The 25,403-nt window shown below is 47.4% G+C and overlaps 1 protein-coding gene across 16 annotated transcripts in view; it reads left to right on the forward strand.

Annotated features, from left to right (window-relative positions):
* Positions 1 to 25,403, forward strand: part of ARNT2 (aryl hydrocarbon receptor nuclear translocator 2) — a 185,419-nt gene that overhangs the window by 85,808 nt on the left and 74,208 nt on the right. For all 16 annotated transcript variants that reach the window (XM_064366132.1, XM_021674386.2, XM_021674380.2 and 13 more), the window contains exons 6-8: positions 17,174 to 17,276; positions 21,430 to 21,495; positions 21,837 to 21,922. In XM_064366132.1, coding sequence (XP_064222202.1) covers positions 17,174 to 17,276; positions 21,430 to 21,495; positions 21,837 to 21,922 — 255 coding nt within the window. The remainder of the gene's footprint in view (positions 1 to 17,173; positions 17,277 to 21,429; positions 21,496 to 21,836; positions 21,923 to 25,403) is intronic.

Genomic DNA, 25,403 nt, shown 5'->3' on the forward strand with positions numbered 1-25,403 from the left:
AAACTGGTGCATATGATCCAAGGGATCTGGGTGGGATATCCACAGTGTCTACTGCAGCCCATGGAAGAAGTGTCCAGCAGTGCATGAGTGGAGCTGGCCACAGGCTGGCCACCAGAGCAGCTGAGGCTTACCCGAATAACCTGACAATGCAAAGAGCCCCTCCGTGTGGATGTGGGCCCCACCCCACGGTCCCATCTCCCCTTGGGACTACCCACAGCCTGGCCCAAGACTGAGGCCAGCCACTAGGACTTGGCCACCAGGTCTTCACTGATAAAGGGGAAACCTTTATGGGAGGTGAATTGCATGTCTTATTTTAAGTCAACAGATAGTTATCAACATGTGTCAGTGCTCTAGAAACGGAAGATACAGCAATGCATGAAACTATGGTCACCATCCGTCATGGAGCTTTACCCCAGGAAATGGACAAACAAGCAGTTATATAATGAATATAGAGTTAAATTGGTGGCATGTTCTGAAGAAAAAGAACAGGAGGCTGTGGGACAGGAGAAGGGACCCTAATTTACGTGTTAGAGGCAGTGGGGAGAGTGGAGCAGGGAAATGCCTCTGAGGAAGTGACAGGATGTGATTGGGATCAAAATGGAAGGATATGAACGGGAATTAGCAATCTGTGGGGTGGTGGGGGAGTGGGATCAAGAGCTTTCCCAGCCATGGTAATAGCATGTGAACAGGTTCTGGGGCAGGGAAGGTATTGGTGGGTCTGCGGAAGTGAGGAAGGTCGTTGTATTGGTTAGTTTTCATGCTGCTGATAAAGAGATACCTGAGACTGGGAAGAAAAAGAGGTTTAATGGCCTTACAGTTCCACAAGGCTGAGGAGGCCTCACAATCATGGCGGAAGGCAAGGAGGAGCAAGTCACGTCTTACATGGATGGTGGCAGGCAAAGAGACAAGTGCTTGTGCAGGGAAACCCCTTTTCATAACCGTCAGCTCTCATGAGACTTATTCGCTATCATGAGAACAGCACAGGAAAGACCTGGCCCCATGATTCAATTACCTCCTACTGGGTCCCTCCTATGACACATGGGATTCAAGAGGAGATTTGGGTGGGGACACAGCCAAACCGTATCAGCCATGCAGTGAGATGAGGGGGAAAGGTCAGGCCAGGAACAGCCACAGAGAGCAACTATGCACTTGGAATTTACTCTTGGTGCAAGAAGCAGTCCCTGAAAGTATATTAACTTGATCCAGTTTGCATTTTTATACATAAAGGCTGTTCTGGTTGCTGGAAGGGAAATGGGTTTTTGGGGGTGGATCCAAGGGGAACTAATATTTACATACTATGTAAAATGACTTCATGGATACATCTCATTTACTTCTCAGGGCAGGCTTTTTTTTTTTTTTTTTTTTTTAGCATAGGCATATTCAGTTGTTTCAGAACCTTTGGTTTTTTGACTTTGTTTTGTTTTTTAATCTCTCAGCTGAATCACAGTGCTTTTGTTGAAAAGACAATTATTTCTCTGCTGAATTGCCTTTGCACACCACTTATCTACACAGGTGTAGGTCTATTCTGTTTATGCAGAGTGTCTTTTTTTTCTTTCTAGACAGGCTCTTGTTTGGTTGCCCAGGCTGGAGTGCAGTGGTGCCATCACAGCTCTCAGTAGCCTTGCCCTTCCAGGCTGAAGTGATTCTCCCACCTCAGCCTCCTGAGTAATTGGGACTACAGGCATGCGTCACCACGTCTGGCTAATTTTTTTTATTCTTTGTAGACACAAGGTCTGATGTTGCCCAGGCTGATTTTGGACTCCTGGGCTCAAGCCATCCTCCTGCCTCCGCTTCCCAAAATGCTGGGATTACAGGCATGAGCCACCGTGCCTGGCTCACAGTGTCTTGATTACTGCGGCTTTATCATGTTCAAACCAGATAATGTTAGTTCTCCAGCTTTGTTCTTCTTTTCCAGTCTCTCACGGTCCTTCACTACTTGATATCCAATATTTAAGAGCTATTGTTCTGCAGATTTTGTTGGGTGCTTAACGGTTTCAGAAGGGAAAGTCAATCTGGCCCCTGTTACTTGATTGGAAGCAGAGGTCCTTATGATAATTTCTTTGAATGCCTCTCCTCTGTCTCTGTCAGCTCAGTTCTCAAATTCCTGTGATGGATTGGCTTTACTCTCTCATCTAGGAATCTTAGCCTTTTGCATATTATATTTACCTCCTTTCCCTTTTGCGTGCGCGCGTGTGTGTGTGTGTGTGTGTGTGTGTGTGTGTGTGACCTCTGGGAGAATTTCTAAAGGTTTCTTTTAATTCGTTGATTCAATTTTTAGCAGCATCACTACTTACTGCCTCCATTTGGATGTTCAATGCTAAAATCATGTTTTTCATCTAAAAGCAATCTTTCTTGGTCCCAGGTTATTTTCTTTTTATTTATAAAAGATTTTCTCAAATACTGCTGAGACTTAGCATTTCAACATATTGCGTTCTTTCTGTTTCTTGGTGTCTTAGTCTGTTTACTGCTGCCATAAAAGAATACCACAGACTGATTAATTTATAATGAACAGAAACTTATTTGCCTCACAGTTCTGGAAGCTGGGAAGTCCAAGACCATGGCTCTGACATCTGTCAGGGGCCTTCGTGCCGTGTCATCCCATGGCGGAAGGCAAGAGACTGAGAGAGTGAGAGCAAGAGCGAAGAAGCAAGGGAGAGAGAGAGCAGGACAGCAAGAATGGCCAAGCTTGCTCTGCCCTCCTGAGCCCTTATGACTTGATCACCTCTTAAAGATCTCACCTCTCAACACTCTTGCATTGGGGATGAGCTTTGGGGGACACATTCAATCCATAGCAAGTGGGGGGTATTTGCTCTGACTTTTCCCGAATTGTGGACAGCTGTCTGGTAGCTGCGGCCGAGGCGGCCCTGTGCCTTTGTCACTGTCACCTGAAGTTAGTAGGGCCATGCCCACTCCTTTAAAGGGAACGCTGTGCCTCAGAAGCAGGCTGCGGCAGCCCGTCCTCCTCCTTATGCAGCGGGCTGGTTGCGTTAAGACAGGGCGATATGACAGCTCTGGCTCTGGCCTCACTGTGATTATACCCTAGGCCACTTGTCTCCTGCTTCCTGATTTCCTGTCCTCTCCTCCTGCCTGGAGTTTGGAAACTTCTAGTAGGGAACTCTTTCACTTCCGTCCCAGGCAGGTTTTCGCCTCATACTTGTTGAACCGTGGTGATACGGTTTGAATGGTTGTCCCCTCCAAATGTCATGTCGCAGTTGGATCCCCAGTGTTGGAGGTAGGGTCTAGGGGGAGATATGTGGATCATGAGGGCAGACCCCTCACTAATGGCCTGGAGCCCTCCGTGTGGACATGAGTAAGTTTTCACTCTGTGAGTTCACCTGAGAGCTGTTTGTTTAAAAGAGCATGGCACCCGTCCTCCTCTCCGTCTCTTGCTCCCTCTCTCGCCATTTGACACTCCTGCTCCCGCTTTGCTTTCTGCCATGACGCTTCCTGGGGTCCTCACCACAAGCAGATGCTGGTGCCATGCTTCTCGTGCAGCTTGCAGAACCATGAGCCCAATAAACTTCTTTCTGTACAAATTACCCAGCCTCGGGTATTCCTTTATCGCAACACGAAAGGAACTAAGACGCATGGGCTCCTCATACCCACTTCCAGTGCATTAGCAAACCGCGAAGGAGGGAAGGCACGACTTGAAATTGCCTTCTTGAACTCCATGTCAGCCTGGTCTCCTGCCATACACTGGGCTGCCTTTCCACAGCCAAGGGGAGTTCATCATTTACCGTTAAAATCAAACCCCTCAGGCCTGCATTTCTGGCATTTTTGTAGCATGATACCCCAAGAGGAATGTATTTCTTTAAGTCACACTTCAGCATATTCTAAACAGGATGAAGAATTTGTACTTTTGTCTACTGATTGAATAGCAGAAGAGGTGCCGGCCACGGGGTGGGGAGCGGGTTGGTGGGGTGATGATTTTATAATGAATAGCAGAGCAGGAGGCCACAGCAGGCGGTGCCCCGTGATCCCACGTCGTATTGAGAATGCGAATGCGAGAAAAATCTGTAAAGTGTTGGGGCTTTTGAGAGCCTTGAGAGCCTGGTTGTTAAGATGGGAGAGGTGGTGTGGCCTGTCATTCATGTTGGAGTCCTCTGCCCCTTGGTGTGAACTGACCCCGAATGTGCCAGTCTTGCTCATGAGATGATCTGTTGTACGTTCTCTGCCGAGTTTTGCTGCCCTCCTTGTGCCATCCTGCTGCCTGCTCCTTGCCTAGTTAGTGTCTCATTAGCACCTTCCCCAGATGGTGCGGTGCGGGGACAAAGGGATTGACATGCAAACAGACTGCTTGGCAGAAAGACTCTTCTGAGCGTCTGCATGGCCTATTAGTCGCAGTGCTAAGTCCCTTTTGCCAGACCTAATCAGGCGCCCCCACCCCTGTGAGCCTTTTTTTTTCTCTCCTGATTCCATGGCCACAGATTCTAATCTGAGTTCTAACCCAAACCCCAGGTGCCATCTTCCTTGCTCAGGAGGGCAGGAGGGCCCAGAGGGGGATGGTTCCCAGAAACCTATTCTTACTGTCTGAAAACGGTTTCCCTCTGTGGGTCCTCAGGAGCCTCTTCTGCTCGGTGAACGTGGTAGTTGCTGCCAGCTCTCCCTTCCTTCCAGTACATTCTTTGTGTACATGGGAGCTCTCCCCAGACGGCTGGAGACTCAGGCGCCAAGTTGAGGTGTCTCTCTTTCCCTGAGTGTTGGACCTGAATCCTGGTCTTACAAGTTTTTGCTCCCAAAATCTAAATTATTGATATTCATATATTTAAAATGCAAATCATATGAATGTCCCCAGGCAGTTCCGGGAGGTAAAAGTTTTGCCTTTAGAATGGAATGTGGCCTTTGCAGAGCGTACTCAGTATTCATGGCCAACCGCAGGAAGGGCTGGATGGGTTTGTGGGGAGCATATTTCTGTCTCTGGCTTTCCTGCCTGTGTGACAGATAGCAGAGCCATCTTGAGGGCTGGACTCTGCTGTTTGCTTCTGCACCTGCCTTCCTGGGGCTCTGTGCCCTGCGGTTGGGACCACGCCCACCTTTCCAGCCCCTCTCCCTGCGGAGCTCCAGCTAGACAGGACTTTGTCCTATTCTCAGACCCCTCCCTCCACTTTCCCCAGACCTTGCTCTGAGCCCTCAGCCTGGGGCATCCTATCCCTTACAACTCCATCTCTCTGAGTCTCCTTTAGCACCTCCTCTGGGAGATACCTTTCTCTGCTACGCAGGCTGCTCTCTCTGACATGAAGCACTCTCTCTCTCTGCTCTGTGCCACCTTCGCACTTTGTGCAGACTTCTCCTCCAGCCCCAGCTGAGTTGGTTGCATAGTTAAGTTGGAGCGCTGTCCCCTACTCTGTGAGCCACTTTGCGTAATGCCGTAGTGCTGCGGCTTGCACTTTGCAATTTCTGTTGGATAGAGTCAGTTAATAGATTCTTGCTCTCTACCCAGCCTCTAGACCTTTGTGAGCTTTCATGCATCCTCTCTTGACAATATTATTTTGAAAAAAAAAAAAATCTATCGCACTGTGACCTATTCCCATGCCAAGGAGTGGGACTGGGCTGTCTTTTATAGTCCATTCCTGTTTGAATTCGCCACGTGCCCAGCACGCTTCTCCCTGCTCCCAGCTTGAGCTGTGACTATCTTGTGTGGAATGGGATATGTTGCTTAGCACATGTCTGGGTGGGTAGAGTTGGACACAGCCTGTAACTCCGGCTGGTAAGGAAGCTGCATTTGGTCGCTGCCGTGAAACCATGCATCCTTTCTTAAAAACCTTTTCCAGCCTCAAGTGCTGTAAAGTTCTGAATTAGTGATAGAGAAGTGGGTAAATAGTTCTGAACTTGCTGGTGGGATGCTTATAGCCTGCCATTCATTGGCTGTCACCAGCCTTTCCCTGACTGGATAATGACCTGGAACCAGGAAAGAGGAGATATGTTAGCTGATAAGTGGCCCCCTGGCTCGCTGCTTTCACAAAGTTTGTAATCCAGAAAGGAGGTGCACTATCTGCCTGAGTGTCGGGAACGTTGGGGACCGTGTGGGCAGTATACTAAAAGGATCCCTAAGGTTCCCAGCCCCTGGCTATTTAGTCAGACACTAATCTAAGTACGGCTGCAAAGGGATTTTGCTTATGTAATTAAAGTTCCAAGTCAGTTGACCATCAGACACAGAGATTATCCAGCTAGGCATGACCCAAATAAGTAAGCCATTTAAAAGGAGAAAATTTTATCCAGCTAGTGACAGAAGGGAAAGTCAGAAAGATTTGAAGCACAGAAAGGATGTGATAGGCCATTAGGCCATTGCTGGCTTTGAAGTTGGAGGGGCCATGAGCCAAGATCTGTGAGCAGCCTCCTAGCATGGCCCCTGGCCAACAGCCAGCAAGAACATGGGCACCTCGGCCTGACAGCTGTAAGGGACTGAATTCTGCCAACAACTGGAATGATCTCAGAGGTGGATTCTTCTGCAAGGCTGCTAAGTAAGATTCCAGCCCAGACACCTTGATTTTGTCCTTATGAGGCCCTCAGCAGAGAACCTGGTCAATTGTAAGGTAATAAACGGGTGCTGTTTTAAGTTGTTAAGTTGCTACATGGCCGTGGAAACTAATATAGGTACCATTCTGTTTCGGGCAGTAGCATTCCCTGTGCCGCAGGAGAGCTGAGAAGCCTGTCATGACCATTAAATGACTGGAGGTAGATTTGAAATGGGAGAGCTGTGTTGCAGAGGAGATGATTATAAATATATTCTTCTTGAGGAAAACACTTTACTCAGCAAGTGAGGAGGAAAGGCCTTCTCTCTAGCACAAGAATTTAAGAGAGAAGGGGAAAGGGAAGGACTTTCTAATACGTTTCATGTTGTGATTCCACCTTTGTGTTCGTCTCCAAGTGTTTGCAACAAGCTTAACATTATATATGGCTCCTACTGTGTTCCTAGTGTCCTGGTGGCCCCGGGGAAGCTCAGGCCAGAACAGGATGAGGTACAGCCAGCTGCTCCATCCGGGGCCCTCCGAAAGACTTTCTTTGGAAGAATGGAGCTTTCTGACTCTACCTGAGTGTGAACTCGCTGTTACTAAACTGGAATGAGTTCTACCCTGAGTGACTGGCCCAGTGCCAGTTGCACCCCCTCCTTTCTGCCTGGGAGCACCGATGGCACACCATTCTTTTCTTAGGGGCTGTTGGAGCATTGCCCCCTACCCCTAAACACAAAATGTAGACCTATCTAGGAGCAAAGAAGAGCTTGAGTGACAGGCAGGAGGGCTACGTGGACTTAAATGTAGCTGTTTCTCAGTCTCCTTGGTGTGGGATTCATCTCTCACTCGTGATTCCCTCCTTGCTACTGCTTTGGAAACAGTGCCCATATAGTATAGATAAGTGATTGTCCGAATCCACACACTGGGAGAGTGAAATGAGGCTGTGCTAATGACTGTGCTGGGACAATAGGCAAAAGCCAGACTGTCCCAGGCAAAGCTGGAAAGTGTGGTCACTGCAACCATGCCTGCCTTTAGGGAGCTGTACCTCCTATAACTCCACCACATATGGATGCAAACCCATCCCCCCGAGTCTCCCAGGAATGGCTGAGACTGACTGGAATGGTCCAAAGTTCTCTACTGAACCAAAAGGAAAAATTGAAGCGCAATAAAGAAATACACAGAAAATAATTACAAAAAAAAAAAAAAAAAGAAAAGGCAGATGTTTCCAGTCTGGGTTTCTGATCCTGAAGCAGCCACTGGCTGGCCACAGTCCCTGCAGATGGCTGACCTCCTGCCTCCTCACTGCCCATCTTCTTCTGTTTGGTGGGTGCCATCTTATTTTCCACTTTGGGGAGTGGTCTCCAGACTTCCCAGAGCAGTCATACTGTGAAAAGTGTAAGGGTTCTTGTGTTCTTGCTGAGTTTAAAAAGAAGAAACTGAGGCCAGCACAAGCAGATCCAATGTGAATTTATTCGGCTCCCAGGTGAGGTTCTGCGTTCTGACAGGAGGGGCCAGAGAAGTTGCACGGACTCCTCTCAGACATGGGGTTTTATAGGGAGTGGAGGCATTCGATTGGTTGTGGGAGAGCAGGGTGTGGGAAAGGCAAGCTTGCTATTGGGTAGATTTACAAGACTTCATTTGCATACAAGACTCGACTGCTATTGGGTAGAGCTACAAGACTTCGTTTGCATACAAGACTCGACTGCTATTGGGTAGAGCTACAAGACTTCATTTGCATAGAAGACTCAACTGCTATTGGGTAGAGTTACAAGACTTCTTTTGCATTTTGGCAGGGTTCTTTAAGGGAGGGCTAGGCTGTGCGAGGTGGGTGGACGTGTCCGAGCTCCGGGAGAGGGCGGGGGTGTGTGTCCGAGCTCCTGGTGAGGCGACCAGCCTTACAAAAAGTAGTACAGGCTCTGCGGTCAGCCACCCTTTTCAAATTGTGACTCCATGGTCCTCAGCTGTGAGACATCCATGGCTGGTTACTTAGTGTCTCTCAGCTTCAGTTTCCTTGTGGAACAAGTACAGCCTAGTGGGAGCTACTGATGAGGGGCATTGCTCACAGTGCAGGCAGTAGGAGCTGCATGGGCCACAGAGCATTTGAAAACAATAATAGAACTTATTAAAGTTAATCTGCTTTTTATTATCATCATGCCCCAGCAATTCTTGGCACATCAATGATAAATATTCCTCCCCTCTGAGATTAACTGCCCCTTAGGCCCTTTTCCCCACTGCATCCTGGTATGCATCCACTGTGGCCCACTTCCTAGGGTTGTGTGGATAAAATAGTGCAACACATGTAAAACGTTTCAGAGTATCTAGCCTTAGTACAGTGCCCAGTGAGTAAAGAATCAATTCCCTTGTCCTTCCTCTTCTGTCGGAGGCCACAGAACATTGCACTAGCCTGAACTGTTTGCTTGCTGGCGACAGAACAAAGCGTTAAAGGCTTGAACACTGGGAGAAGCTCTTTACTGTTCTATGTTTTTACTACTTTCTTGGAGTCAGTTTTGTTCTCTTGGACCCAATTGTCTTTGAAGCTGAATCACTGTCGTTGAAAGAGCCATGTGCAGATTCTCAAAGAGAAAAGAGGGAGAAAGGTGACAAAGGTCACATTTTGCCTGTGGAGGACTCTGATTGGCCTGGTTAGATTCTATCCTAGTCTTGGGACCAATCACTATGGACAGAGGGTGGCTGAGGTACTGTGATTGGCCCACAGTATGTCAGCTGCCTAGTCCTCAACCAATCACTATGGCGAGGGAGATGAGATCTTGTAAGAGGCAGCTCTTTTTCTGACTTTCATAATGAAGGATTAGTATGAGAGCTATTTCTCAAGAAAGCATTGTGGTAGAGGAGGTAAACAGAGTAGGAGAGGTCCCTATGCAACTCTGCTGCCCACTCAGAGCTCCCTCTTCTAGTTTGGGGAAAAAATGGTTTGGCTGCAACCCAAGAATTGATGTATTTGTGCCCTTAGCCACTTATAAACACCTGCCAGAGATAATGAAGTCTAAGGAAAATGCACCCACCTTCAGTAGTAGAAGAAGGCCCATTCTCTCCCAGCCTCATTGACACAGCTCTGGGCTCCAGAGCTTGTTCAGGAGCGGGGCCTCAGGCATACTGGTTGGATCTCTGTTCCATGTCCCGGTGTTTTTTCCTGTGTGCACAGCTGCTGTAATGGCTGGGGTCAACCTTTTGAGAATGAGAACACACTGTCACTGGAACAGTAACCAAAGCATCTTCCAGCCTCTGGGCCCCTATTTCAGGGGGACACAGATTTTTGGAACCACATCAAATATTGTCCTTCATGGGGCCGTTTTGCTTTGCTTTTGTTCTTATTTTCCCTTGTTTTCCTCCTTTGCTATCTGTGTTCCTCCTTTTTGAACCAAGATAAGATGTTTCCAGTTGTCTTAAGGATTCTTTTGATGAAATAATTCTAATTTATATTTGTATTTCTCTTGTAGCCTGGGGAGCATTTTTATGTGCACAAAGCCTTCTTTTGTGATCTTATCCAAGACAAACTTCAGATTCTTCTTTTTTAAGAAGTTACTACTGACCAAATAATACTTACAAATCAGCTTACTGCAAACAATTATAGAAGGGCCCTCTGCCCATCACAAAAGATGCTCTGCTCTGGAATCTTTATGATCTTCTGAAGCAGGAGTCAGCAAATGCTTTTTTATAAAGGGCTGCATGGTAAATATTTAGGACTTGTGGGTCATGTTGTGTTTGTTACAACCACCCAGCTCTGCCATGGTAATATGAAAGTAGCCATAGTCAATAAATAAATGAGTGGGCATGGCTGTTTTCCAATAAAACTTTATTTACAAAAGACAGGTGGTGGGCCAGATATGGGCTGCGGGAAGTACTTTGTTGACTCCTGTTATAAAGCATTTTATGCTTTTCAACTGTCTTAGAAAAATTACAGTAAAAAACTTTGAAGTGAGGCAGGACATAATCATGGAGGAGAAAAACTGAGTATCAGGAAAGCTAATGACAGCATAGTTCCCTATGAGCTTTAGAGGTAGATTAGGTGTTGATATGAATAGCCTTAAAAATGTTCTCCTTATTTGATACAGGAAGGCCATATTTGGGAATCCATCCTAAGATGGTGTGGATTTTTGTTTGTATGTAGATGTTCACCACAGCACCCTTGGCCATATGAAAAACCTGGAAACCACTTAAATGTCCAACAGTAAATTACCTACTCAAAATAATATTAAAAGCACCTTTAAGATGAGGTTTGTGATGAAAGTCTTGGGTTGATGCTAAGTGACATGAAATAGAAAAATAGATACCATGAGCTCAACTCATTAAAATAAAGAGTAGGCATGCATAGAAAAAGATTGACAAGAAATACATCTAATTGTGAATAGTATTTTTCTCTGAAGAAGATTATCTGGGATTTTTACTTAGCAAGAGTGTTTGTGTGCATGATTTTTCTAAAACGACCACGTTAGTTTCAGAATAAAAATTAAGGAGAAAAAAAAAAGAACAGCAAGTTATTCAATCTTACAGCCCGAGGTTGTGCTCTGTGCATTATTCCGGAGTGGCCTGAATGCCCTCTCTCCCTCCAGCAGCCAGGAGGCTGGGGCTGGCTCCCCGCCTCAGGAGACCCTCCCTGCCTGCTGCTCTCTGTGCCTCCCAGTCACTTGTACTCTAAGGGCATTCACTGAGCGCTAGTGTGTAGGTCTTCAGATCTGTACATAACCCTTCAAAGTAGGAATGCCTGATCCCATTTTCCAGTGGAAGAAACTGAGGCTCTGAGAAATGAAGTGACCCGCGCAAACTCCCACAACAGGCATGTGGAGGAGCCACGTCTTACACCCCTGCTGCCGTTTTCATTTGAAATAGCATACTCACTAATTTATCAGCTTGCTAATGGTTCCCCTTTGTACCTCCAACCCGGAACAATATCTGCTTCCACAGCTTCTGATTGTGTTGGAAGATCTTTGGGGCCTCTAACAAAGCCAGCCATTGTGCAACTGGAGCCCGAGCGCTCTAACAACTGGGTCTCCGAGCTGCAGGGAGGCTCATCGCTCTGTACCAAAGGGAGGATACTGATAGGATGTCAAGAATTCCGACGCTAGGTTTTCCCTGAATTCGACAAATGGGGAAAGTGGGAGCACCAGAGTGAGAAAACTAGCTGTGGTCCTGGGGGCTGTTTGACTGAACCATTTCAGATGGAGCAGTCACAGATACCCGCAAGTTCCCAGATGTGGCAGTGGGCATGGCTGGCCGCCCTAGACAGGAGGAAAGTGTACTCAGAATTGAGGAGGACACGTCCTGAGTGGGATGTTAGGTGGGCCTTCCATGTGGATGCTGAAGCCATGGAGGGTGATAGCAGGTCCTGGGGTGAAGAGGCTGTGGATGCTGTGCTGATGTCTAAAATGAAGGAGGAGGCGTGACCCAGTGGTGGGAAGACAACAGAAACAAGGGAGGGGTGGTGGGTGGGCGAGGTGGGTGTCATGAGTCTGGAAGGCATGTGAGTGCAGGAGTAGGTTTGGAAGGGCTTCGGGGACTGAGGAAGAAGATACCAAGACTACCTCTGACCCCATGGCATGTGGGACACGGGAACATTAGCCTCCTCTCCAGAGGGCAGGCTGGTCTCTACTGAGGCAGGGAGTTGAGTTGAGTTCAGCGAGTGTCTGTAAAGAGCTGAGTATACAGGAGTTGTCTTACTTTTGAGTGGGTATTCTGCAGGGCACCAGGGGGGATTAGGAGGGAAAGGAGCAGGGGGCTTGGATCACGGGTGAAGAGTACACACAGGAGAGGTGACCAGGGCGACCAGGCGTTCAGGCACTGACTAAGGAAAACAGAATGGGATGCATGGTGGGACCAGTCCAGAGACAGGATTGTAGGATTGGGTGCAGAGACAGGATCGGGTCCGTCAGACTCTGTGGATGAGGCTGGGGAGCAGGGATTCTAGAAGGAACCAGCCTTGGCTGGATGGATTGTGCCTCTGGGGATCTGCTGGGAGTCAGCCTGAGGAATCCAGGCCCCTGGCTCTAAGCAGGACCCAGGCTTCTGTGGGTCAGGAATGAAGATGAGATTAGGAGCAGTGTAACTGGCAGCAGCATCTCTGCGTTTGCCTCTCTACTGGGAGCCCATAGTAAGCAAACCCAACACCCAGGTCTCCTGTGGGATGGAGATGACTACCATTCCATGACGTGGGATTCACGGTCCAGTGCTGGGAGGATGGCCAGTTGCTTTTGTACATCTCAACTGATATTACATTTGTCAAAAGTCCAATTTACACACAACCTTTCAGGAATACACCTACTCTGTGAAGTCAGGCATGCTTTCATTCCCAGGAGCCTGAAGAGCGGGTTCATTGTGTCCAAGGAAATCGGAGAAGCTCATGGAGAAATAAACGTTGAAGCCGTTGTCTCTAAAGGTCATGACAGCGGATCATGGAAATGTGTTTTTTCATTTCCTCATGTTCCACTGCTCATGTGCTATGCAGCTGGGATTTATTTTCAGAGCACACTTTGGAATCTGCCAGACCCTCATGCTGGCCTGCTTCACAGCTGAAACCATTTGCCATTTGGTAGATGATAAAGCAAGTGACAATTTACACTAACACGGCCTTAAAAAGATGCCGTCTGTGAAGGAGACAGACAGGTGTCAACCTGGGCCAGCAGACAGCGCAGAATCAGCAGACACCCGGGGCCTCCTCCGCACCCGCCGCACCAGAGCTGTCAGCACACTGAGTCAGACCGTTCCACTGAGTAGAATTCTGGTCTACGTATCCTGCTTAAAGATGTACACACCAGTAGTCAGCATGATGATGTGATGGCTGGGTCTTTGTAGAGCGCCACGACTCTGCAGAGCCTGGGTCCGTGTGGGAAGGGAAGGCTGCAGGTGTGGAGGGGAGCGAGCTGACCAGGCACAGTCCCAGACCATGCGTGCAGGATAGTTCCAGCACAGCGTGACAGAGCCGGCCCAAGGCGAGCACAGCGCACTGCAAAGTGCAGCGAGGAAGGTGAACACCGTGCCTGGCCTCCACTGTTACTCCCCCAGACCTTCCTCCATTGGGAGCAGTGGGACCCAGGCTTGGGGCGGGCGACTCCTTCAAGGTCCTTTTGATTTCAGTTGCTAGAAACCCTTCTGAGATGCTGTCTGCTGCGAAGCGGCAGCTCTCCGATCCCTTTCTCACTCTTCCTGGCTTTATTGTTCTTAGCTGTTATCTCAGTGTAACGGTCTGTTCTGCTTTCGTCTGTTCTCATCTACTTGAGTCTGTTCTCTTCTTTCTTGCTGCTGTCCACTCTCTCATCGTCTAGAATATAATGGCCTTTGCCTGTTTCATTCTTCGTGCTTATATTAGTGCCTCTCACGTATCGTACAGGCTAAGCGAGTATTTGTGAAGTGATGGCTGAGCAGACACGTTGGGTAAGTTGTGACAAAAAGTAGAAGTCAGCTGGGCACAGTGGCTCACGACTGTAGTCCCAGGACTTTGGGAGGCCAAGGCAGGAGGAATGCTTCAGCCCAGGAGTTCAAGACCTGACAGGGCAACATAGCAAGTCCACATCTCTACAAAAAGTGAAAAAGATAAGCTGGGCATGGTGGCACACGTCTGTAGTCCCAGCTACTCGGGAAGCTGAGGTGGGAGGATTGCTTGAGCCTCAGAGATCAAGGCTGCAGTGAGCCTAGATCCTCCCACTGCACTCCAGCCTGGGCGACAGAGCGAGACCCTGTCTCGAAGGAAGAAAAAGGAAGTCAGGCAAAGGGAAGGGGGTTGCTCAGGGAGGGGAAGTGACTGGGAAGGGCCAGGGATGAGAGAGGACAGGGCGGCACACTGGGGAGCTGTGAGTCCTTCCGGGAGGCGGCGGAGGCCTGGGCGGAGCGGTGGGAAGGCGTAGGGTGAGCAGGGAGTGTGAGAGGTGGGCAGGGGCCAGGCCTCGGAGGCCTTTTATACTGGGCTGCAGGACTTGGATTTTCCTGGCAGCCAAGAGTGGAGAACATGAAAAGCTTTCAAGGAGGAGTGTGACTTGGTCATGTGGTCTAAGTCTGCCAGGAAACACATTTGTTGCTTGCCTCCTGTGTACAAATCACTTTTATGTATGTTGTATCACAGTAATCCTGAATGCAAGATCTTGCTGTTTCATTTTGCAATAGAGAAAACCATGGACCAGCGAGGCTGAGTGCCTGGGGTCACATAAACGATAGAGCCATGGTTGTTTTTGTGCTTTAAGTAAAGAATTCTGGTAGCAATGCAGAGGCTGGATTGAAGGACAAGACTAGAGGAAGGGATGACTGCCCTTTTGCAGCCATCCATCCAGAAATGCAGTGAGGGGGACAGATCTCGGGTGGTAGCAGTGCAGGTGCAGGAAGTACACAGGTCAAAGATACACAGCAGGTAGAATTGACAGAGTATTGGTGACTCATCAAACGTTAAAGATTTTCATATTCATTATTTAATAAGCATTTACAGAGCCCAACATAGTTGTGGTCACTTTGTAATATTAATTCATTTAATGGTCACAAAAACTATCTGGAGGAAGTACTATTATTATCTTCATTTTGACTGATGAAGAGGCTGAAGCAGAGGTGTTAGGTAACTTGCCAGGGTCACACAGTGACTGAAGGAGGCAGGACTTAAAGCTAGGCAGTCCAGCTCAGAGGCTATGTTCTTACCTACTAGATTTCTAGTTTGAGCAACTGGGTAGCGGTGGTGCCAATGACAAAGACAAGGGACTGTGGAGAAAGGGCAGCTTTGGCCAGGAAGAAGAATTTGCTTTGGGACCTGAGGAACGTGAGATGTCAGTGAGATGCCCAAGAGACAGTTGTACATGTAGGGGCTTCTGGCTGTGTTAAAGAAAACATGATTCTCGACACTTGTTAAAAACTACGTGGAAGACTCCATTCAAGGGGTGCCATGGTGAGAGGTGCGGGTACAACTGCACTAGGGACTTGCAGGCTAGGAGAGAGTGGACCCAATTCCAACGAGGATAAGTGAGGGTTTGTGAGCAAGAAGCAAGGTGGCGGCGGGCAGTGGGTGGAGAACGCCCAGGAGGAACCATGACGGGTGGGGGGAATTCCCATTAGACTTAATCAGCAGAATCCTGGTTGAGGACAGGGCAGGATGGTAGATACCAAGGGTGGTCAGAGTCCAAGCGTGGGGGATTCTCACCAAACTAAGTTAGGATTCTTGCTCAAATTGGGTTCTGCAAGGACAGAGCGGGAAGCTCAAGATCAGGCCTAGCCAGGCAGAGGACTCACGGGAGGCTGACTGGACTTTCAGTCAAAGGAGAGAGGCTTTGTCAGCTGGAGATGGACGTCTTGATTCCTCAGTATGTAAGACGTGGTGGAGCTGAAAGTCGACAAGGGTCCCTGGGAGTGAGAGAGAGAGAGAGAAGGGCCAAGGCCCAGGCCTGGGAGTGCCCACGTGGGGTGGGGAGGAGCTGGACTGAGGAAGAGGGACTACCCAGGAGAGGCTGGAGAAGGTGCTGTCCCAGGGCAAGAATGTTCCAAAGGGCTGGTCAAGGATAAGGATGGGTGGAGAGGGGCTGAAGAGGGTGTATTAAATTGGGCCACATAGAGAGCCCTTGTGGGCTGGGCTGGAGCAGCCACCATGGAGCTGTAGAGGGTAGAGGCCGAATACGGTGGACTGGGCATCAAGAGGGGGCAGTGAGTGTGAACAGACCCTCCAACCACAGATGCAGAGAGAGGGGATAGGAACTTCGGGGCCAAAGAAGGTCTTTTGGCATTTGATGGTGTTTAAATACTGGAGGAGGATTTGGTGGTGTTTAAATACTGGAGGAAGTACACGGTAGGGAGGGGAGAGGGGAGAAATAGCCGCGTGGGAGGAGATCAGTTGATGGCCCAGAACCCCATGAGGGGTGGGAGAAGAAATACACTGAGGTTCAGCGCTTCCTCCTCTGACGTAAGAGCAAGGTGGGGGATGGATGCAGAGAAGTGGGAGGGACAGAGACGGGTGTGCAGGCGGTGAGGGAGAGGAGGGATTCGGGGATACTGTCTGCGTTTCTGACTTAGATTTCCATGTGGATGGCAGTGTCTTTGTTGATGTTTAGGGAGGGTTTGGGGAGGAGTGGGTGAAGCTGCCTTTGAGGTGCATAGTCAGCTGCCGCTGGTGTGGCCCTGGGGCTAAGGAGGAGAGGAAGGGGTTGGAGCTAGAGGTGTATGTGTAGGGTCGTTAGCATCCAGAGGTGACTGTCAGAACCTGGGCATGGATAAAATCGCGTAGGGGACCTGTACAGTGAGAAGAGAAGATGACTGAGGCTGGAGCCTCCAGGGAGAAAGGAGCAGAGAGGAGAGAGGAATCGGGGTGCTGTGTCTGAAGCCGGGAAGGGCTTGAGAACGGAGCGGCACGCAGTTGTGTAAAGCCCAGCAAAGCAGTTGGATCCAACAAAGGAAAAACGTGTTTTGGATTTAGCAGTAAGGAAGTTGGTGACCTTGGCAAATGCCTTTTCCATGGGGTGAGGGAGAGAGCCAAACTGGAGTGACTGCTGGTGACAGAATCCAGCAAAGCAGAGGCGGCAAGTGTAGATGGCTCTGAAGAAAGCCAAGCATTTTGAACTGTATGGATTTCATCACTACGTGAGTTTCCTGCCAAAGAATGTTGGGAATTCCAAGACACAAACAATTTACACAGCCACACTTGTCCTCATTGGGCAGAGCATTTGGAGAAAGTGCTCCCCGAACTGCCTCCTCCCTCTCCCAACCTAAGGCAGAGGCTTACGCAAATGTCCTTCTCTCTTTCTTAGGCCGGATCTTGGACCTGAAGACTGGGACGGTCAAGAAAGAAGGGCAGCAGTCATCCATGAGGATGTGCATGGGCTCGCGGCGGTCTTTCATCTGCAGGATGAGGTCTGTTTGCGGGAGCGGCAGGCCATCTCGGTGGTTGGTTTGCTCCCTTCTGTGTCACTGTTAAGAGCCTTGACCAGCTCCGCCGAAGTCACATATGCCGACTTGGGTTCACTCCAGTGACTTCATCTTCTTGACCTCAGCGTGTGAATATACAGGATCCTTGGTCTAGGAAGGATTCCCTCCATCCTCCTGCCATCACACTTTGTCTAATTTCCTACCATTTTCTGCTCATTCCTAGAGTCACACCCCTTTGTCCGCTGTATCACTCTACTTCCCACCCATCTTTAAGACCCTTCTCCAGTCCAACCTCTCCAAGATTCCATAATTCTCAACATGTTTTATATTAAGATGGCCTGATTTCACACTTACTCATATATTTCCTGTCACAATACACACATGTGTGATTGGTCTTTATGATGTTGTTGATTGATAGGTTAGGTGTAAATGTCTGGGTCCCATGAGTAAATTACAGCGCCCTGAGGGTGGAGGCTTTGATTTAGACTTCTCTGAGCCTCCCTGACATCTGTCAGAATGTTTTGTTTATATTGGGGTTTATACATCATAATTGAAGAAATGCAGGAATGTCTGACTTGGGAGTAATCAGGGGAATTTTGCCGTGTCCTGGAAGAAGAGAGAGCTGAGATCTTGAATTCTCAAATCTAGTTCAGCACCCCTGTACTGTCAACCCTGTGTCCCCTGAGGGATGGTTGGCATGAACTGCAAGGTGGGAGGTGCAGGACAGAGAATGGAGACGGTCTGGGCTGTGGAGTTCATGAGGCAGTGACACGAGGTGATGCCACTCATTCATTTATTCAGTTATTCAAAAAATTTGTGTTAAGGGCCCATCTGTGCCACATGCTCTTCAAGGTGCTGGGGAGTCAGTGTTAAGTAAAGCAACCAAGGCCGAGTGTGGCGGCTCACACTTGTAATCCCAGCACTTGGGGAGGCCGAGGTGGGCACATCACCTGAGGTCAGGAGTTCAAGACCACCTTGGCCAACATGGTGAAACCCTGTCTCTACTAAAATTACAAAAATTAGCTGGGTGTGGTGGCATGTACCTGTAGTCCCAGCTACTCGGGAGGCTGAGGCAGGAGAATCACTTGAACCTGGGAAGCAGAGGTTGCAGTGAGCCAAGATCGTGCCACTGTACTCCACCCTGGTTACAGAATGAGACTGTCTCTAAATAAATAAATAAATAAAAAGTAAAAAAATAATGATGCTGGAGAGGATGTGGAGAAAAATGAACTCTTCTACACTGTTGGTGGGAGTGTAAGTTGATCCAGCCATTGTGGAAGACAGTGTGGCGACTCTTCAAAGACCTAAAAAGAGAAATACCATTTGATCCAGCAATCCCATTATTGGGTGTAATACCCAAAGGAATATAAATCATTCTATTATAAAGGTACATGCATGCATATGTTTATTGCAGCACTATTCACAATAGCAAAGACATGGAATCAACCTAAATGCCCATCAATGATAGACTGAATAAAGAAAATGTGGTACATATACACCATGGAATACTATACAGTCATAAAAAAGAAAATGATAATGTCTTTTGCATGGACATGGATGCAGCTGGAAGCCGTTATCTTTAGCAAATTAACACAGGAACAAAAAACCAAATGCTGCATGTTCTCACTTACAAGTGAAAGCTAAATGATGAGAACTCATGAACACTTAGAGGGAACAACACACACTGGAGACTTTCAGAGTTAGAGGGTGGAAGGAGGAAGAACATCAGGAAAAATAACTGATGGGTTCTAGGCTTAATACCTGGATGATGAAATAATCTGTGCAACAAAGCCCGTGACATAAGTTTACTTCTGTAACATACCTGCACTTGTACCTCTGAACTTAAAATAAAAGTTAAAAATTAAAAGAAGATGCTCATCAGACAACTGGATGGAAAAGATGAGCAGACAGTTGGACGTGTCATGCTGGAATCCAAGGAAGAGGTTGAGGCTGAAGATGTGGACCTGGGGATTGACATCAATAAAATGGTATCTAGGGCCTCAAATCTGAGATGCATGTGAAATCACAGCAGAGGTGGGTGTAGACAGAGAAGACAGAGGACTGGAGGGGCGGTGGGAAGAACCAGTAAAGGAGACTGAGAGGAAGCAGAGAGGCAGGTGGGAGGGAAGAAGAGAGGGCAACGGGAACAAGAGAGGGTGAAGGAAGTTTCTAGATAAAAAGGAGTTATCAATGGCCAAAAGCTACCGATGAGTCCTGAATGTGAGGACCGAGGATCCATCACTGGACCTCAGAGGGAGAACCAGCAGGAGATATGGCACGTAGCAGCACAACGGAGCCACTCACTAATGTCACCCTCACCTAATCGTGTGTTGCAGGAACTGTGACTTGCCACTGGGGCATCCGTTGTGTACGGTGAAGTTCCAAACAATAGGTGCTTTAAAATAAGTGTCTATTTTCCATAATTCATAGTAGTCTTTTAAGCAACTACACTTTTTAAGCAAACCCTGTTTGTGTGAAGGCTGGTTGGTCTCCCTCAGATCACCAAGGTCGCCTGTGTTGTGGGGAGACCTGCCTCTCCCCGTCCTTGAGCCCTCAGAGCTGGTGGAGACCCGTTGTTCTGTTATCCGAGAAATGGCCCTTCTGGGGATGTGAGCCTCACTGCCCTTTCCTCCTGTTGAGGCCGAGCCTCTGGAGTTCCTGAAGGCACAGACGGAATCCTCGTCACTGCCTGCCTCAGGTCACAGGCTGGTGCTGGAATGACAGAAGGCACGCCTGTCTTTGACTTAGGACTGGGTCCACACAGACTGCCTGTCCCCTTCAGCAGCAGGGGTGAGCTGGGCAGCGGGGTCCACTTGCATTGCTGCCTCCCCGGAGATGAAATGCCATCAGCTAGTGAGTGGAGTCAGTCACGGCAGGTTCGTCTTGCAGTGCTTGGGTGAATAAATGCCCATCCTAGCTTGGTAGACTTTCAGTAGAGCACTAGCGATACATATTCTTAATTGTACCATCTAAGCAATTCCATTATGAGTAAATTGATGGAAAGTGCCATAACATATCATTTCTTTTAGCCTATAAAGCTCTTATCACTGCCCTGTCAACGAAATTCATGCAGTCTCTTCCCTGCCCTAGTGTCCTTCCAGGGAGCGTGATGTTGGTTGCTCTTTGGAGTGCCAGTGCATACTGCCTGGGTTTACCTGAGAGGTGGGCAGCACTGCCATCTACTAAGAACATAACATTTTCCTCCAAATAAAGCAGCTTAGTTTCAGCAAGGCAGTGGACACAGTCAGCCAGAAAGGGGCAGAGGGCTGTGACAGCATCCCTGGGCATCAGTGTCATTGGGTGATCCTCCTGTGAAGACCACTAGTGCTGGCAGCTATCTAAGGTCTCAGAGTGTAATTAGACTTCTGTCCCTGCTGTATTGAAAATTTAGATATTCAGGATATTGCTTGTGATGTAGTCGGGAAATGGAAATGCACATGAAAAAGGGTTATACCAAGCAGCAGTCAGAGCCCAGCCATGGTGCAGGTTTATGCTGAGAGGGAGGCAGGAAAGCTGGTCCCCAAGCGCAGTCAGTGTAATGTTGCACATCCCCTGCCTCCCGCAGAGGGACCCACGGAAAGAGCGATTCTCTACCTGTTCATGTCTCGCCCCTGCTCTCTTCTCTGCCATCAGCAGGCTTCCAGCTGTCCGGTTATCTCTAGTATCAGAACGGTGTATGGGAGGAGAGTTTCCATAGCTGTGATGCTAGAAGCCTGAAAAGATGCTACTGTTCATCAACTGGCAACATCTGTTTTGAGTTGATGTCTCTGCTAAGGCCTGAAGGGACATTATTGCTGTCATCACTCTCTTCCCTTCTTTCCTGAAAGCCATGGAGTTCCACCAGAGTGATCTGCAGGACTGAGCGTGGCCAGGTTTCTCCCAGAATCTTTCTGTAGGACTCCAGCTTCTGGAGTGGGCCCTGAAACAATTGCAGTGTGTGTTGTAAAGTGGGTCACAGTTTCCTTTTTTCAGTGGCAAACAAAATTCAAAGGCACGCAGGTCTGCTTCTGTACTTTCAAAGAAACCTGGCTGTAGGTCTCATCTGAATAAATGTGTGAGCATCAATTAAGACTCATCTACTTGACTGCATAACCTTGCCTGGGTCTTTGCTCATTCTAATACATTTGTCACATCTTAGGTGTGGAAATGCTCCTTTGGACCACCTTCCTCTAAACAGAATAACTACCATGAGGAAAAGGTTCAGGTCAGTAACTCTTCTAATGTAATTTTGGGACTGTTCTGGTAGATAGTCTAAACAGCTAAGCAGCCCAGACGAAAGAAGGGGCTTTGTGTGGTGAGGACCAAGAGAACCAGACATCAGGGTGGCAGTGGCAGAAGTGAGAGAGAACAGGGAGTTGGGTGGAATTTGTTTTTGATCTTCAGACCATGTGGGAAGAAGGAACACAGGATGGTCGGGGAGCCAAGATTCAAAACCACAAAGGCAGACAAGGAAACCCAGTAGCTTAGATGCCAGAGGAGTCATCAGCATCTTTGCCTCGCCTTCATATGATGAAAACAGTTTCACAAATGTTTTTTTTTTTTTAGGAATGGCCTTGGCCCTGTGAAAGAAGGAGAAGCTCAATACGCTGTGGTCCACTGCACAGGATACATCAAGGCCTGGCCACCAGCAGGTAAGGAGACCTGCATATAAATTCCAAGGGAACTGAGTGCTGCTCTTACCTGACCATGGTGTCCTGTTAGAATTGTATTCTTATAGGAATAGGTAGGAAAATATTTTTGTTTTTCTTGGTAGTTAGAACACAGTTAGAACACAGTGATCTTTGTAAAAACATCCTGCTACTTGAAACAAAGGTTTCTATAAAGAGCTAATTGTACACAGGTGATCGGAGTCTTAGCAATGCATTTCTAGGTTCTGTCACCCAGAGCATTCTATAAAGTCAGAGCGGCAATATGAAATGATGGTTGTGTCTAAATCATTTCAGAAATGCAAACAAAAGCCACCATGACATACAGTGTACACTCACTAAGATGGTTAAATTAAAAGACAGGTAACAACAAGTATTGGTGAGGATGTGGGGCAACTGGGATCCTCATACATTGCTGGTGGGAGTGTAAAATAGTAGAGCCACTTGGGAAGACAGTCTGGCAGTTCCTGAAAATACTAAAAACAGAGTAACCGTATAATTCAGCAATTTTCACTCCTAAATATACACCCAACAGAATTGAAAACGTATGTCTACAAAGAAATCTGTACAGGAATGTTCATAGCAACATTATCCATAATGGCCAAAAAATGAAAACAACTGAAACATACACCAGGTAATGAATGGACAAATAAAATGTGGTACATTCTTATAATGGAATATTAATCAGGAATAAACAGCAATGAAGTATTGATACAGGCTATGGACAAACCTTAAAAATATCATGCTAAGTGAACAGAGTCAGACACAAAAGGCGACTCAGTAATGTCATGGGGCTCCTTGTCTGTGGCATGGATGCTCAGGTCCAGTGTCTCGTGAACCCGTCGGTTTTGAGTACTTGAGAAAACACAGTTGTATTAGAAGTTTGTTTGATGAGAGGAAAATAAGAGCAAAGGGATGTGGGCCACTGGGAGGGAGATTTCTGAGCGTGGCCCAGTTCACCAAGCATGTGTGGGTCTGTGTGGGTCTCTGTGGCCTCCTGGGTGGCAGTTGTGGAGCCAGGCTCTTAGGGGTACAAACACAGACCCATCCTTTAGGGATTGCAGGAATTGGTGGGGAGATCAGCGCATGTGCAGGTGACTACAGGGAGTGTGGTCAGGGCAGTCAGCCTTGGGGTGACAGAGGAAGGGCCCCTAACCTGCCTGGGGTTAGGACAGGTTTCCTGAAGGAAGCCCATAATACTGCAGGATCTGTACTGACAAATTGTGCCCCATTCCAAGGTGACCATCTCATTCCTCTTGATGCTTTCTTCATTTGAGTTGGTTAGTCATTCTCATTTTACCAGGCAGATTTCTCTTCCTGCTTCTGGTCTCAGAGTGATCTTTTTCTTACCACTTTATTTGAGCTCCAGGCCCCAGATATCGCATGGTAAATGCCTTGATCATGGAGAGACTCACTTTTAGTGTCCTTGTGGATGAGAGTGAGAAAGAGGGCCGAGACCCAAGGTGCAGGCAGGTGACTGCATCCAGAGAATCTGCAAAGAGGATTCAGGATAAGCTTTTCTGAAGTTGCCTGGAGTTCTGTGACTGTGAGTGTGAGTGTGCAGGTAACAGGGCAGTGGGACTATTATGCATTAAGGTTCAGCAGTGGCCCTTGAAACTTTGCTGCATGAGAAATGATTGAAGGAGCCGGGGTGTTTATCTTGAAAGAAGTGAGACATGATTTCTGTCTTAAAGTATTTGAGGGGGTGTCATATGAAGGAGGAATTAATGTCAGGATAGTTCCAGAAGGCACTATTTGGATGAAAAAGGGAAAGTTACCAGAAGGCAGAGTTTAACTTAATAGAGAGAAATGAGCAAAGGCAATGAACAGAGTGTTAAAAAATGTATATATAGAGACACTAAACATATGGAAAAAGTTAGCCTCACTGTTCAACAGAACTGCAAATTAAAACAATTTGTTACCATTTCCTCTTACCTATCAAAAGGCAGAAAACAGAAAAGTCAAAATATGCAACGTTGGTAAGGTTAAAAAAAAAAAGGACACTTTTATGTACTGCTAGTGAGAAAATAGGTTAGTACAAACCTTTTGTAGAATAATCTGGAAGTATGTATTAAATGTCTTAAAATGTGTACCTCTTAAGATACAGAAATTATGCTTTTAGGAACTTATTTCAGGGACTTAATTAGAGATGTATGCGTGTGTGTTAAAGCATTAATTATAACTGTGAAAACCTCAAATTAATCTACATTTCAATGATAAAGAAGTGGTTAAAAATAGCATGGAACACCTACATGATAAAATACTGGACGATAATTAAGCAGGCATGCTTTTAGAGGATATTTAAGCACAAAGTAAAGTGCTAAGATGTATTGAAAAGAGTAGCAGGCCATAAAACATGCACTTCATGATCCCAGTTTTATTTTTAAATTATAAATGAATCAAGTGAATCTGTGCATTGAAAACTTTTACAGAGAATGTTAATCACTGTTATCTCTGTATAGTAGATCATTGGCTACTTTTTTCTTTTCTATTCATTTCTATATTTTCCAGATTTTTACATGACATTAATAATCAAAGAAAATGTCATTTTTGAGAAATCAATCTAAATTTTCTAAAGAGGCAGTCCAGACAATAGGGTTGAGAATGTCTGCACATAATTTAGAAGTTGTATATTTTTGTTTGCTTTTAGATTTAGTTGGTCACGTTTCTGTCAAGATAGAGGTTGTGGAAAACAACACCATCTCCATGCGTGATGATGAGAGCACACCTGCAGGATACTTAGCTATGCCACTTTGTTCTGTGGCTGTTTCTTGATTACTGACTACATTGTTAGCACATAGAACACTATTTTGTGCTTACTGTTTAGATCCCTCAAGAGCAAGAGGCATGCTTTGTTCATCATCTCATTCAAGTGCATAGCTCAGACCTGATGGTTAGTATGTATTTCATGAAGACTGGTGGGATGGATGGACACAAGGAAGGAAGGAAGGAAGGAGGGAGGGAGGGAGGGAAGGAAGGAAGGAAGGAAGAAAAAGATGGAAGGAGGGAGGGAGGGAAGGAAGGAAGGAGGGAAGGAGGGAGGGAAGGAAGGAAGGAAGAAAGGGAAGGAAGAAAAAGATGGAAGGAGGGAGGGAGGGAAGGAAGGAAGAAAAAGATGGAAGGAGGGAGGGAGGGAAGGAGGGAAGGAGGGAGGGAGGGAAGGAAGGAAGGAAGAAAGGGAAGGAAGAAAAAGATGGAAGGAGGGAGGGAGGGAGGGAAGGAAGGAGGGAAGGAGGGAGGGAGGGAAGGAAGGAAGGAAGAAAGGGAAGGAAGAAAAAGATGGAAGGAGGGAGGGAGGGAGGGAAGGAAGGAAGCAAGGAAGAAAAAGATGGAAGGAGGGAGGGAGGGAAGGAAGGAGGGAAGGAGGGAGGGAGGGAAGGAAGGAAGGAAGGAAGAAAGGGAAGGAAGAAAAAGATGGAAGGAGGGAGGGAGGGAGGGAAGGAAAAAAGCAAGGAAGAAAAAGATG

This window comes from Aotus nancymaae, unplaced genomic scaffold (genome assembly GCF_030222135.1).
Source record: "Aotus nancymaae isolate 86718 unplaced genomic scaffold, 86718_ANA_hifiasm-v0.15.2.pri h1tg000064l_0, whole genome shotgun sequence".
Taxonomy (NCBI): Eukaryota; Metazoa; Chordata; class Mammalia; order Primates; family Aotidae; genus Aotus; species Aotus nancymaae.